General features: G+C 29.5%; 1 protein-coding gene across 1 annotated transcript in view; it reads left to right on the top strand.

The window, feature by feature from the left end:
* LOC126888626 (uncharacterized) overlaps nt 1–14,859 on the top strand; it is a 169,734-nt gene that overhangs the window by 18,118 nt on the left and 136,757 nt on the right. Inside the window, exons 6-7 of the mRNA XM_050656982.1 lie at nt 4,674–4,755; nt 7,444–7,602. Of these exons, the coding sequence (XP_050512939.1) occupies nt 4,674–4,755; nt 7,444–7,602 (241 nt within the window). The remainder of the gene's footprint in view (nt 1–4,673; nt 4,756–7,443; nt 7,603–14,859) is intronic.

The raw sequence follows: 14,859 nt of genomic DNA, 5'->3' as shown, positions 1-14,859 counted from the left end.
GTTTTTAGACGGTTTTTCGCATATAACTCAAAACGTAAGCATTTTGTCAAAAAAATATTCTTAGCAAAACTATAACCTATAAAAAAAGTGAAAAAAACAGTCGATATATTAGGTCTCTATACCTAGCAAAAGCAGAGTTATAGCTAATGAAAAATAGGTTCATATTCGAAAAATTCCAAATAGAATAATTCAATGTGAAATATCCAAATAATGAAACATTCTTGGGGAAAACACATTACAACTTTTTTAAAGTGTTTAAAAAAAAGCTTTATTTCTGTTTTTATAAAAAAATTTCTAGCATCAAATGTAAGCAAGTTACGCTCAAAATAAAGTTGGTCTCTTTTGTTTTGGCAAAAAAAATCAGGAAGATCACCCCCCAATTAGCAACTTAAATGAAATTAATCGTTACCGCTTCACAAGTTACTTTACTTATGTTGTGTTTATATGATCTGTAAGTTTCATTGATTCAAAGTGCTTATTTTTGAAATAATTTGGTTTTAAAGTAAGTTTTTTAAAAATTTTAATTTTGAAAGAAATGTCAAGAAATCAAAATAACTTAAAAATTGTTAGAGATACCAAAAGTCTTAAACAATAAAAAAAGTCGGCTTTACTTTTCTGAATATTTTGCATTTTTTTGTTTTTCTGTAAGACAAAAATTGGTCAAGATTTGGTGTTTCTAAATTTTCATACACTCGTAATAAGTGACTCGTTCAAGCCCTTTTAACTACAGCTCTTTCAATAATAAGGACTTTGAACCGATGAAACTTACAGATCGTATGATCAATACCATACGCGAGTAAAAAACTTGTGAAGTGATAACAATTAAGTTCATTTGAACTGCTAATTAGGGGGTGATTTTCCCGATTTCTTAATAAAATAAAAAAAAATGAAAAAAATATTTAAGAAACGCTTTTCTTTAGTTTCGAGTGACTGAAATTAAAAATATTATAAAAAAATCAACCAAAAAGCAAAAAAATTAAAAAAACTGAAAAAATCTAACACATTCGTGAAAGAAAAGCGTGGCGCGTGTTCATCGAATAAACGGTTTTCGCCCCGCGCTTTTCTTAACGAATGTGTTAGATTTTTTCATTTTTTTTTATTTTTTTTTTTGTTTTTGGTTGATTTTTTTAAATTTTTAATTTTAGTCAAATTTTTTTTTAAAATTTTTTTATTTTTTACTTTTTAGTCTTACACTTTTCAAACATTAAAATATATTGTCATGTTTATTAAAATATGTATAAAACTTATGATGTACTAACATGAAAAGTAGTCGGAATCGGCAAAAAATTTGAAACTTTATTGTTTATTTATAAAGCATTACGTAAACAATTAACGTAAAAAGTTAAATTATGTATAGTTCTAATCATTAGCTACAATCCGTAAAAGTTTCAAGTTTTTACATTGTCAGAAACAACAGAAATTAAGCATTTTCCATTAAAATCGTTTTTTTTTTATTTAAACAGATAATAATCATAAAAAAAATTTTTATTGACTATTCGTGTATTATTTCCGCGAGTGCATATGTCTGCAAGTTTTCATTCATTTGCATTGGAGAAAAGGCAGAAAAGGCAATTAACGTCTAAAGATTTGACGCGAAATCTTGAACTAAATAAAAGCGTGGGACCAACTTTATTTTGAGCGTAATTTTTTTACTTTTGATACTAAAATTTTTTTTTTAAAAACAAAAATAACCATTTTTTATACACTTTAAAAAAGTTAAATAGAGTTTTCCCCAAAATAGTCCTTCGTTTTTTAGTTATGGCACGTTAAAATATACGATTTGGAATTTGACGAATATGAACCTATTTTTCATTAGCTATAACTCTGCTTCTACTAGGTACAGTGACCTAATATATACACCCAGTTTTTCACTTTATTACGTGCTATATTTTTGATACGAATTTTTTTTCACCCAATACTTACTTTTTGAGTTATTTGCAAAAAACCGTCTGAAAACGTGGTTATTTTGTAGAAAATTTAACATATTCACCCGCAAATAACTCGAAAAGTATTAACTTTGTGAAAAAACTTTATAGAACAAAAGTTGCTTAGAATTAGTCATTTTATCTATTTCTGGACTTATTTCGAACATATATTTTTCACCCCCAAAAGGGGGTGAAACTCACCCCTAGGGCAAAAGCACACATAGGCACAATATCACTTTTTTTCTTTGACTTGTTAGCTATGTGTATGCCAAATTTCATGTCAATCCAAGCAGTTCTCGAGGGTGAAATTTTTTTTGGATAAAATAGCCACGGAAGAGGCTAGAGGATTTAATTCTAAGCAAAAACTGTTCCATAATTATTTTTTGAAAACTCAATACTTTTTGAGTTATTCGTTGTTGAAAATTGTCTATTTTCATTGAAAAATGATACCCTTTCGGACGGATTTTTGCGAATAACTTAAAAACTATGCACCTAACAAAAAAACCATGTAAAATATTTTTGTAGCTTATAAAATAACAAAGAGATTCATTCCTTCATAAATCTTCTAGTTATGTTATAATGCAAAAAGGGGTATGGTAGGTGAGAAGAGTTTGTTTTTTGGTGCATGCTCAAATCGGTGTATTCAACTTGAAATAACAGAGAAACGGTTGATTTTAAGTGTATAATGGTACTAATAACTTTGATAGTGCTTGAAAAAGCCTTTAAAATGAGGAGTATTAAATGTCGATTACATTCAAAGTAAGCGAGATATGCTGCAAAAAAATTGATGACTAATGTATTTTATGAATAAATGAGAAGTATATTTAACCCCTCATCCATCAGAATTTAAATACATCGTTTTCCTTCTAAAATACTTATTATAGATTTATTTCTATGTTCAAAAAGTTGGACTGGTTTAAAATAAAGGATTTTTGAAAAAAGTAAGATCAAATTATAGAGCGCATTTTTAAATTTCCTAAAAATGATAAGAAAAACGAAAAAAAGATATATTACAAAAATGTAGAATTTTTTTATATAAAAATTTCGTTTTTATTTTTCATTACTGTATCTATTATCATTTTCAAGTTACATGGAGGAAAAGGAAGATTTTTAAGAAAATTTAAAAATGCGCTCTATAATTTGATCTCATTTTTTCAATAACCATTTATTTTAAACTCATCCAACTTTTTGAACATAGAAATAATACTATAATAAAAGGTATTGTATATGGAAAAGGATGCATTTACATTCTGGTGGATGGGGGTTAAAATTACTTCTCATTTTTTCTTAAAATAAATTAGTTATCAATTATGTTTGCAAGATATCTCGCTTGAGTTTGAATGCAATTTACTTATAATATTGCTCATTTTAAAGGTCTTTTTAAGCACTACAAAAAGTATTGGTAGCATTATACACATAAAATCGACCGTTTTTCTGTTATTTTTACCATATCTATTTTTGTATTATATATAACTAGAAGATTTATGAAGGCAAGTGTGTCTTTGTTTTTTATAACCTACAAAAATGTTTTATACAGTTTTTTAGTTAGATGCATATTTTTTAAGGTATTTAAAAAAACCGTTCGAAAAGGTGTTATGTTTCAATGAAAATGGCCAATTTTCGACCACGAATAACTCAAAAAGTATTGAGATTTCAAAAAAAAATTATAGATCAGTTTTTGCTTAGAATTAGGTTCTCTAGCAAATTCCGTGGTTATCTTACCAAAAAATTTTACACCCCTGAGAAGGGGTGGGAACCACCCCCAAGATAAAAGCACACATCGACATAAAGTAGACTTTGAATTAGGAGATAAGTAGAGGCTATTTCCAAAATTTCATTAAAACCCATGCAGTAGGATAGAATTCGGAGGTAATATCCTATTCTTGCTTCCGTTGACTGGCGTAATAAATAATAATTATATTTTGATTTTGAAGCTATTGTTTTAGTAGGGGAGGCAAGTATGCTAAATTTGTAGTTACTCGAGCGTTATGGGGACCTATTGAGTTGTGAAGATTAGCTCCTAAAAGCAAAAAAAAGTTAAGTTAAATTTTCCATTTTAGTGGGTACTTTCCAATTTTTAATTTAATTTTCCATTTCCAACAAATGTTTTTTTAAAAGTTTTAAATAAAAGTTACTTGTTTTTATGTAAGGACTCCAAATCTTCCATAGAAAGTGGGGGTTGCTAGTTAATATTTTAAAGTAACCCCCCTCCCCTTCCGTGGGTGGTCGTGTTTGATGTCATTCGATAGATGTTTAAAAATATTGAACACGCATTTTCCAGTTTTTTGATCTGATGTTCATTTTGCGAAATGTCGCGGGGTTCCTATTTAAAATTTTAAAGTTACCCCCCACACCTCTCCATGGGGGTTGTCTTTGGTATTATGCGATAGATTTTTGAAAAATATTGAACACATATTTTTTAGATTTTCGATCTGACATTCATTTTGCGAAATGTTCGCTTTTTTTATATTCTTAATATGACGATTTCGAGTTTTTCTAAAGATAGATTTTTTTTCGGACCTCCATTAACGAGCCCATGATATGGTATTAAGTAGCCCATTAAGAGCCCATGATATGGTAGGGGTACATTTACAAGGTACCAGGTTTCTATCCATGTGATTTTCCGATGCGTTCGAGTAACTGCAAAAATCCCCGCGTGAGCGGGGACTACCTACCATTACGAATCAACACTTTTTATCATTCCTTTTAACTGTAAATAATTTTCTTCAACAATAGCGTTTAATATAGCTCGCCGAAAAGTCAAGAAAACAGTGATCATTTCCCATTTAAAGTCACACCCAGTGGAAACCTCAAAGTTGATTCCTCACAAGTAAGTCTTTTTAATTCTTTTTATTTATAGAATAAATAGGGTAGGTGGGGGCAAAAGTACGCACGGGGCAAAGGTACGCACTTACATTTTCAGTAACTTCTTATATGTTGGCGACAACATCTTGTGGCATACGTTTGTACTACTCAGTAGCATTGGATGAGAAACGCAATCAGGGCGAATACCACAACAAAAATAAGGTAAAAATTATTTTTGTACCTTTTGATCTAATTTTTCTTAAAATTGATTGATTCTAATTCTTAATCTTTCAAACTCAGATTATTACTGGTTAGGCATATTGAAAGTTTATTGTTAGAAGACTTCTTCTACATGACAGTATAAGTTCACATGTGCATAGTTTCATATTGAAGTTAAATAATTCATTGGTTGCCGGATGGGGCAAAAGTACTCACACAAATGGGGCAAACGTTCGCAGTGCGTATCTTTGCCCCCAGTGAGGTAGACTTGGCAAATGCATGTTTCAAGTTCAAAGTGAAGATCAAGTTGAGCTTGATATTCTATCAGCTAATTTTGTCTCAATTGCAAAATGTCTCAAATCCGCAAAAGTATGCACATGCGTACTTTTGCCCCATTGGGTGGGGCAAAAGTACGCATTAACATTTTTTTTTTCAAAAAGTTATCAACACTACAAAAATAATATTGAAGAATTTCCATTTGCCTAATATGATTACAAAATGTATCAATTTCACTTTCATCTATACTCTGTGCCAATTCAAGCATTAGGAAATTCACAAGAGATGAAAATTTAGAAAATGCGTACCTTTGCCCCCACCTACCCTAAGTCTTCTTCTTTAAGTGCCATCTCCGTCACGAAGGTTGGCAATCATCATGGCTATTCTGACCTTCGTGGCAGCCGTTATCAGGTTCTTCAACCACGAAACGCTTCTCCTTCCTACGCTTCTTCTACCCTCTATTCTTCCTTGAACTATGAGTCTTAAGATGTTATATCTTTCGCCATTCATCACATGTCCGACATATTGCAATTTCCTTTCTTTTATTGTTTTCAATTTTCCTCTCTCTGCCTATTCTCCTTAACACTTCTAATATAGGCCAGGGTAATAAGACAAAAATATACCCTTTTCGTGACACTTCAGCAGCCAGGGTACTGAAGCGTTTTTTCGACAGGTAATACCTATAAGAACAAATTGTAACTATTTCCTGCGTAGGATCTGGCGGCAATTTTTGTTTATAAACAACTTAATGTCAAAAAACGGCCTTTTTCCTTTTTTTTTTTCAAATTAATGGAAAACAGTAAGACTTATGGTTTTTTTAGTACAGACATCTTGGAGAGAATAGAAAAAGCTTTAAAATGGCGTATTACAAAGTTAATACACTCATTTATTGTTAATATAAATGCGAAAAAAGGTCTAAATTTCAAAAAAGTTAATTTCGCAATAACTATTATAAAAATAAGTATAGAGTTTTGAAATTTTTGTCAAATGAGGGTTCTTTAGTGCTTAAAATGTGACAAAAATTTTAAAGCGATTCACTCAATTATTTAAATTTTATTCAAATTGTTTATTCCAGAGATGTTTATTCCATTTTTTTGCAATAACATAAGTCAGAAAAAAATAATGTTAGAACCATTCTACAGGTGTCAAATGAAAGAGCATGAACTAAACTTTCAAATTGGTTTAAAAAAGTGAATAATTGATGATTTATAATTGATGAAAAATTTTAGGTAATAAATATATATAATTATATATATAAATATATATATAAAAAGCCCAACACCGAAAGGTACGAATGGGCTTAATTGATTAAATAAAAAAAAATATATAATTTATTATATAAAAAAATAAAAAGTATATAAGGAAAAATTGAACATACTTTGGCATAATTATTTATTAATAATAAATGAATTTTTTATTAACTTTTTTTAAACCAATTTGAAAGTTTAGCTTATGCTCTTTCATTTGACAGCTGTAGAATGGTTCTAACATTATTTTTTTCTGACTTATATTATTGCAAAATAAAGCTCTCTGGGATAAACAATTCAAATAAAATTTAAACAATTGAATGAATCGCTTTGAAACTTTTATCTCATATTAAGCACCAAAGAACCCTCATTTGACAAAAATTTCAAAGCTCTATACTAATTTTTACAATAGTTATTGCGAAATTAATTTTTTTGAAATTTCGATTTTTTCGCAATTATGTTAACAATTAATGAGTGTATTAAACTTTGTAATACGCCACTTTAAAGCTTTTTCCATTATCTCGAAGATGTTTGTACTAAGAAAACCATAAGTCTTACTGTTTTCCATTAATTAGCAAAAAAAGGAAAAAATACCGTTTTGTGGCACTAAATTGTTTATAAATAAAAATGGCCGGCAGATCCTACGCAGAAAATAGTTACAATTTGTTCTTATAGGTATTAGCTATCGAAAAAACGCTTCAGTACCCTGGCTGTTGAAGTGTCATGGAAAAAACCTCATTACCCTGGACTAATAGTAAAATAAGTCTAGTAGGTATATTTTATGTCGTTAAAATAGTTGCAGTGGCTAGGATCACCCTGGATATCTCTTTGTATTCTTACCACTGTCATCATAGTAACTTTTTTTTAATTTAAATATTGTTTGCTTGTTATTTACTTGCTTAAAACTTTTATTTTCAGATTTTCCAATTTTGTTTATATTTTTTTTAATTCAAGTCCACAATATTTTTTAGGTTGTTTTTACGTCAAATAAATTAAGTGTATTAGTAGCTGACCCAAAGGTTACAAAAGTTAATGTGTATCCCGAAACAACAAATTTTGGTATAAATAATAAAATGACCCATGAACCTGAATTATCAAAAAATTCTGCAATGGACACCATTATGAGCCAGGTAATTAAAAAATCCAAAATTTTACATCCTACGCAATATGTATTTATTTTACTGTGTAGTAAAATTCACACTGGTATGGATATGTAAACATTACTAAAATGTCATTCTACTTGAAAATGTCATCATTAATTTAAAGAGATGGGTTTTAAATGTTCTTGGATAACTGTTATTTTTATAATTGCAAATTATTAATTCAGTTAATAAATGTGATAATTTTTTCACTAACTATGTTTTCAGTGATTGTAATAATTTATTTGTACAACAAAAACTAATACTCAATCGAGAAAAGAGGAAAAGTGTTAAAGTGATTTTTTAATAATATATTGTTATGGAACGCTTACAATTTTGAACATCTTTAACAACAAAATACTTGGATCACAGAATATATTATCCTGATGTATTCTTTGCTTGGATCTTCCACAAATAATACACAATAAATAACTTTTTATTAAGTTCACGTCTTAAATCAATTATTTATCAAATATACTATACAGTGAGCACGTAAAGGTTGGAATAAATTCATTTTCTCGAGAATGGACGATTTTGGAAAAAATCCCGAAATAGGTCAATTTTTATTTTTAAATTACGACTTTTTGGCATATACATCTTACTAGTGACGTCACACGTCTGGGCGTGATGACGTCATCGATGATTTTTTTAAAAGAGAATGGGGGTCGTGTGCTAGCTCATTTGAAAGGTAACTCAATTTTCTATTCAGTAATATAAACATTAACATAATTATTTATACAGGGTGTCCAAAAAAATTTTTTTTTGATTAAATTTATTGGCATAAAAAGAAGAATGTAAGTAATTTATTTATTTCAAAATACATTTTACTGCTTTCAGAAAACAGAAAAAAATGTTTATTTGAAAAATAATCATGGCTTTTCGCTTAAATTAAATGTTCAAATTGTCACGGGACTGGTGGGTGGCTGTTTAATATTTAATTTAAGCAAAAAACAATATTTATTTGCCGATAAACATTTTTTTCCTGTTTTCTGTTAGCAGTAAAATGTATTTTGAATTAAATAAATTACACACATTCTTCTTCTTATGTCAACAAATTTAATTCAAAAAAAATTTTTTTGTACACCTTGTATAAATATTTATGTTAATGTTTATATTACTGAATAGAGAATTTAATTACCTTTCAAATGAGCTATCACACAACCCCTATTCTAATTTAAAACAATCATCGATGACGTCATAACGCCCAGATGGGTGACGTCACTAGTATAATATATATGCCAAAAAGTCGTAATTTAAAAATAAAAATTGACCTGTTTCAGGATTTTTTTCCAAAATTGTCCATTCTCAAGGAAATGAATTTATTCCAACTTTTACCTGCTCACTGTATATCAATAATATTTAATCAAAACTCAAAATATTCCCGATGCAATGTCAAATATTTAAAATTGCAACTGATTGTCAGTGTCTGACTGACAATATATGCTGACAATATTATATTCGGTTGAGTGCGTTGTAAGACAAAGATAGATTTGGAAAATATTACCACGGCGTTGTGTTCATTTTTTTCGAATCCTGAAAAAACCAATAAATATTTTGGAAAAATTTAAACGCAGAATGAAAGACTAAATTATTACCGAGGGCCGAAAGTCCCTTAGAATAAATAAAAAGTTTATTTTGAATGAGATATTTGAAATTAAAAATCACACTAAATTTTCTCTTAGTTTTTCACCCCTGTAACTTATTAAAATAAACATTATAGAAGTTCTCAGGGACTTTCTGCCCTCGCTAATAACGTAATCTTTCATTCTGCGTTTAAATTTCTCAAAAATACTTATTAGTTTTCTCAGGATTCGAAAAAAATGAATCCCCATTTGAATAGCATTGCAGCCTAAAATACGTACCGATCCTCTTAAGGTTCCATGACATCTCGTAACGCGACAGTTCTTAACTGGACAGTTGGTACCGGACAATTCGTAACAGCGGCAGTTCGTAACGGAGACACTTCGTAACGGCGACAGTTCGTAACTATACAAATTCGTAACGGACAATTCGTAACCTCCAAATTGAATTATTCTGTTTGTTGTTGTTAACGTGGAAACTAACTGTTATTACAGTTATAAATGAAATTATGTTTATCAATTTAACGAATCAGTATCAGGATAAACATTTTTAAGGCATTTCATATTTCGTGTTTCAGAATATAATAAAAGTAGTTAAAACAAGTATGTATTAAAGTATCACAACGGTATTACAAGCCACCCCTCTTATCAACTATAACCGTTGATTGAATACCCCAAAGCTATTACCAATCACAAGGTTTATTATAGTAACAGGTAATTATAATCTTTCCTTTACAAAATGTTTATTTAAAAAGTTTGGAATGTCTAAAGACGGTTGTCAGATTAAATATTTCACGAATTAAGCACTTCATTGTTCCTTGTCTAGGTATATGCAAATTTAAGGAACAATAAGAGTGATAAAATTTTAAAAATAATGTTAAAAGTTTCTATGTATTTAAATATATTTGTTTGTGTTTAAAGACTTTTAAATATTCTGAAACACGAAATATAAAATGTGTTAAACCTGTTTATCCGTACTGATTCGTTAAATTGATAAACATAATTTCAATTATAACTGTAATAACAGTTAGTTTCCATGTTAACAAAAATAAACATATTAATTCAATTTGGATGTTACGAATTGTCCGTTACGAATTTGTATAGTTACGAACTGTCGCCGTTACCAGTGTCGCCGTTACGAACTGTAGCTGTTACGAATTGTCCGTTACCAACTGTCCGGTTACGAACTGTCGCGTTACGAGGTGTCTGGTCACGGTTCTTAATTGTCATATTAGCAGTGCTTTATTAACACAGAACGGAGTTGGTGTCTTTACGTGTAAACTCTTAAAATATCGAAAGGTAGATTACAGAAATTTTGTTACTTTTAGAACACGTTTTTCCTTTCGCACCTTATACAGGGTGTCCCGAAAAGATTGGTCATAAATTATACCACAGATTCTGGGGTCAAAAATAGATTGATTAAACCTCACTTACCTATATACAATAGTGCACACAAAAAAAGTTACAGCCCTTTAAAGTTACAAAATGAAAATCGATTTTTTTTAATATATCGAAAACTTCTAGAGGTTTTTTATTGAAAATGGACATGAGGAATCTTTATGGTAGCAGCATCTTAAAAAAGAATTATAGTGAAATTTGTGTACCCCATAAAATTTTTTTGGGGGTTTGGTTCACTTAAACCCCCCCAAACGTTTATGTACGTTCCATTTAAATTATTATTGTGGCACCATTAGTTAAACACAATATTTTTAAAACTTTTTGCCTCTTAGTACTTTTTTCATAAGGCAGTGTTTATCGAGATATTTTGAATATTTGTCGAATCCACCACCTATTTGTATATGGTTAAGTATGATTATAGACACCTGTTAATAATCTGAAAATTTATTTATAACTTAAATTTTTTGGTATATTTTGAAAAAGAAGCCACATCTCGATAAAAGTTGACTTATCAAAAAAAGACTAAGAAACAATAAAGTTTTAAAAACACTGTATTTAACTAATGGTACCACAATAATAGTTTAATTGGAACGTACACAAACATTTGGGGGGTTTAAAGGAACAAAACCCCCATAAATTTTTTATGTAAATATAGTAAAAAAGTAGCCGCATCTCGATAAAACCTAGCTTATCGAAAAAATACTAAGAGGCAAAAAAGTTTTAAAAACGTTGTGTTCAACTAATGGTACCACAATAATGAATTAATTGGAACGTACACAAAAGTTTGGGGGGGTTCAAGGGAACAAAATCCCCATAAATTTTTTATGGGCTGGAAAAATTTCACTATAATTTGGTTTTAATGTGGGCCTGTCATAAGAATGATACATGCCCGTTTTCAATAAAAAATCTTTGAGAGTTTTCGACATATTGAAAAAAATCGATTTTCATTTTGTAACTTTAAAGGGCTGTAACTTTTTTTATGAGCACATTTGTACTAAGGTAAGTTAAGTTCAACCGAACTATTTTTGACCCCAGAATGTGTGGTATAATTTATGACCATTCTTTTTGGGACACCCTGTATAAGAGATAATTTCATCTTAATGCAAGCCTTCACTTATCGAGTGTCGTTACTGAATATTTAAGTGAGGTAAATATTCAGAAATTGAATTGGCCCCCCACACTCCCGACATGAATCCTATTGAACACTCATGAGAAATTGTCGGTAGACAATTAAGACTTCATCAGCCGCTTCCTGCTTCCCTCCAAGACACATATAAAAACTGTGGGTATTCATGATATGCCATGACCCAACATATTTATAGTTTCTCATGATCAGTTTGTTGAGAGCATAAAAATATAGAGAATGTTCTGTTAAAAATAATGCTTATGGCCATGGACTATGCTAGGCTTACTTGGATCACCCTGTACATTTAAATTTATGTTTAAAAAGCTGAAATTTTTATATAAAATCGACGGGTCTCAACATTTTTTAAATATTTTTAAAACAATACCAGAAATAACTTTATTCCATAAGTGAGTTCCTCCCTATACAGGGTGATTCATTAAGAATGTCCAATCTCTGAGTTGTAGATTCTAGACGTCAAAATATTAAGATTTAACCCAAATCATTTAAATGAAATATGCCCGATACTGAGTTACACGGTGATTTATTTAAAAATTTAATAGGTATTTTTACCTTGTACTCTAAAACTATTTGATATATCCTTGTCATACTTTGCAGAAAGTGTAGTTACCGTACACCCTACTAAATTATGGTAAACAAAACGTTTCTAGCTACTACCAGAGGCGTACGACAGGGGAAAGTGAATGGTTTACCACTCCCAAATTCTACGCCACTGTCGGAATTGCCATTTTAGCACAATCTTTCGATTCTCCAATACTTTCTATGTAAATAATATACTTTTCATTCGTACCGATAACATCATTAGTTTTCGAGATATTTAAAGTTTAAAATAAATGGGCGCAATACATTAGTCAAAATAGCTGTGCCGTTTCATATTCAACGTCAAATATCTCGAAAACTAATGACTATAATGTTACGAATGAAGAGTGTATTATTTACATAGAAAGTATTGGAGAATCGAAATATTGCACTAAAATAGCAGTTCCACCAGTGGCCTAGAATTTGGCAAAGGTAAACCAATTACTGCCCCCTGTCGTACGTCTCTGGTAGTATACTGTGGGCTAATTAGCAAAATACAAAGAAAAGTTATTTACCAGCAATTTTATTGCTGGAATCGAATCTTATGATTGCATATATTAATAATATAGGTATGCAAAGTCCGCATACAGTGTGCTACTTTTTTATAAACAAAATGGCGCCCGAAGATCGTGTTTTTTTTTAAATTTTTGCTCTATAACTCCAAATATTTTAACTTAACACCAAAAACACTCAAATAAAAATTCACCGTAATTAAATTATGCATAGAGACGTGTTTTTCCCGATTTACTTCGACGAAAATTTTCCCCGGAAAACGCGGGTTTTTCCAACAAAATATTTAATTTTCAACTAAAATTTTAGATAAGTAATTAATTATCAATAATTGAATAACTTGGTAGTATAAAAGCTCTTTTTATATAAATTATAATTCCAGAAGCCGATGGACATTGAATAGACAGTTTAGCAATAATTGAATTGTTAATTAAAAATTTACGGTCGCTATGATAACCACAATAATTATGATACATAAGAATAACTATGATTTTTATATAAAAAGTCACTGTACCTATCTAATGTACTTTACAAAATTGAAATTAGACGATTTAAGCGACCTCAGGAATATTTTAAAATTATAAACAATTTTTTGGCTTATAAACAAATAGAATACGGTATTGGAAAAAAAGCGGCAGGACGCTTCTATTAAAAGAAAAAACGTTTAATTGTGATGAGTGGTTCCTGAGATGCAATCGGTCAAAGTTGACCGGCATTTACGGCAAAGATATAAACAATAGGATCATAATTCTTGAACCATCACCTTTTTATTTTTATCCTCTTTCTTCACACCAATTTTTATATCTTTAAAATAATCATAACATATTACATATTATAATAAAAACTATTGATATTACGAGTGAAAATTGCTAAAAATAGCAAAATTCCAATCAAAAATCAGGTTGGAGAAAATGTAATCTCAAACTTTAAAATCGGTATACGTTAAAAATATTCATTTTCTCGGCTTCCCATGCAGCAATTTTTTCATTCTTTTTTTGTTCCCAAGTAACTCGAGTAGAGCCATCTAACTAACGCATTATTAAATGTCAAACTTGTTTTTGTTTTGTTATAATAGATTAATTTATTTATAAGAAAAGAAAACTACATATTTTTTCCAGTTGTAGAATTTTTTTGGATAAACTTACTACAAGTGTACCTTATTTGAAAGCTGTATAATTATTTAAACAATCTTTATTTAAACAAATTAAAAATTTTGTTATAATAAATAAATTAATTTATTATAACAAAACAAAAGCAACTTTGACATTTAATAATGCGTTAGTTAGATGGCTAACCATTTCCTCCAACCAAATTTTTTATTGGAATTTTGCTATTTTTGGCAATTTTCACTCGTAATATCGATAGTTTTTATTATAATAATATATGTTATGATTATTTTAAAGATATGAAAATTGGCGTGAAGAAAGAGGATAAAAATAAAAAGGTGATGGTTCAAAAATTATGATCCTATTGTTTATATCTTTACCGTAAATGCCGGTCAACTTTGACCGGTTGCATCTCAGGAACCACTCATCACAATTAAACGTTTTTTCTTTGAAAAGAAGCGTTCTGTCGGTTTTTTTCCAATACCGTTTTCATGATTTGATTTAATTTAATATTTCCGGAGATATTTTATTTGTTTATAAGCCAAAAAATTGTTTATAATTTTAAAATATTCCTGAGGCCGCTTAAATAGTCAAATTTCAATTTTGTACAGTACATTAGATAGGTACAGTATCTTTTTATACAAAAATCATAGTTATTCTTATGTATCATAATTATTGTGGTTATTATAGCGACCGTAAATTTTTAATTAACAGTTCAATTGTTGCTAAACTGTTCATTCAATTTCCATCGTCTTCTGGAATCGTAATCTACACCAAAAGAGGTTTTATGCTACCAAGTTATTTAATTCTTGACAAACAATTACTTATCTAAAATTTGAAAATTAAAGATTTTGTTGGAAAAACCGGCATTTTCCGGGGAAATTTGTCGAAGTAAATGGGGAACACACGTCCCTATGCAGAATTTAATTAC

The sequence above is a fragment of the Diabrotica virgifera genome, chromosome 7, assembly GCF_917563875.1.
Source record: "Diabrotica virgifera virgifera chromosome 7, PGI_DIABVI_V3a".
In the NCBI taxonomy this organism is placed as follows: Eukaryota; Metazoa; Arthropoda; class Insecta; order Coleoptera; family Chrysomelidae; genus Diabrotica; species Diabrotica virgifera.
This window is presented reverse-complemented; position numbering and strand designations above follow the sequence as displayed.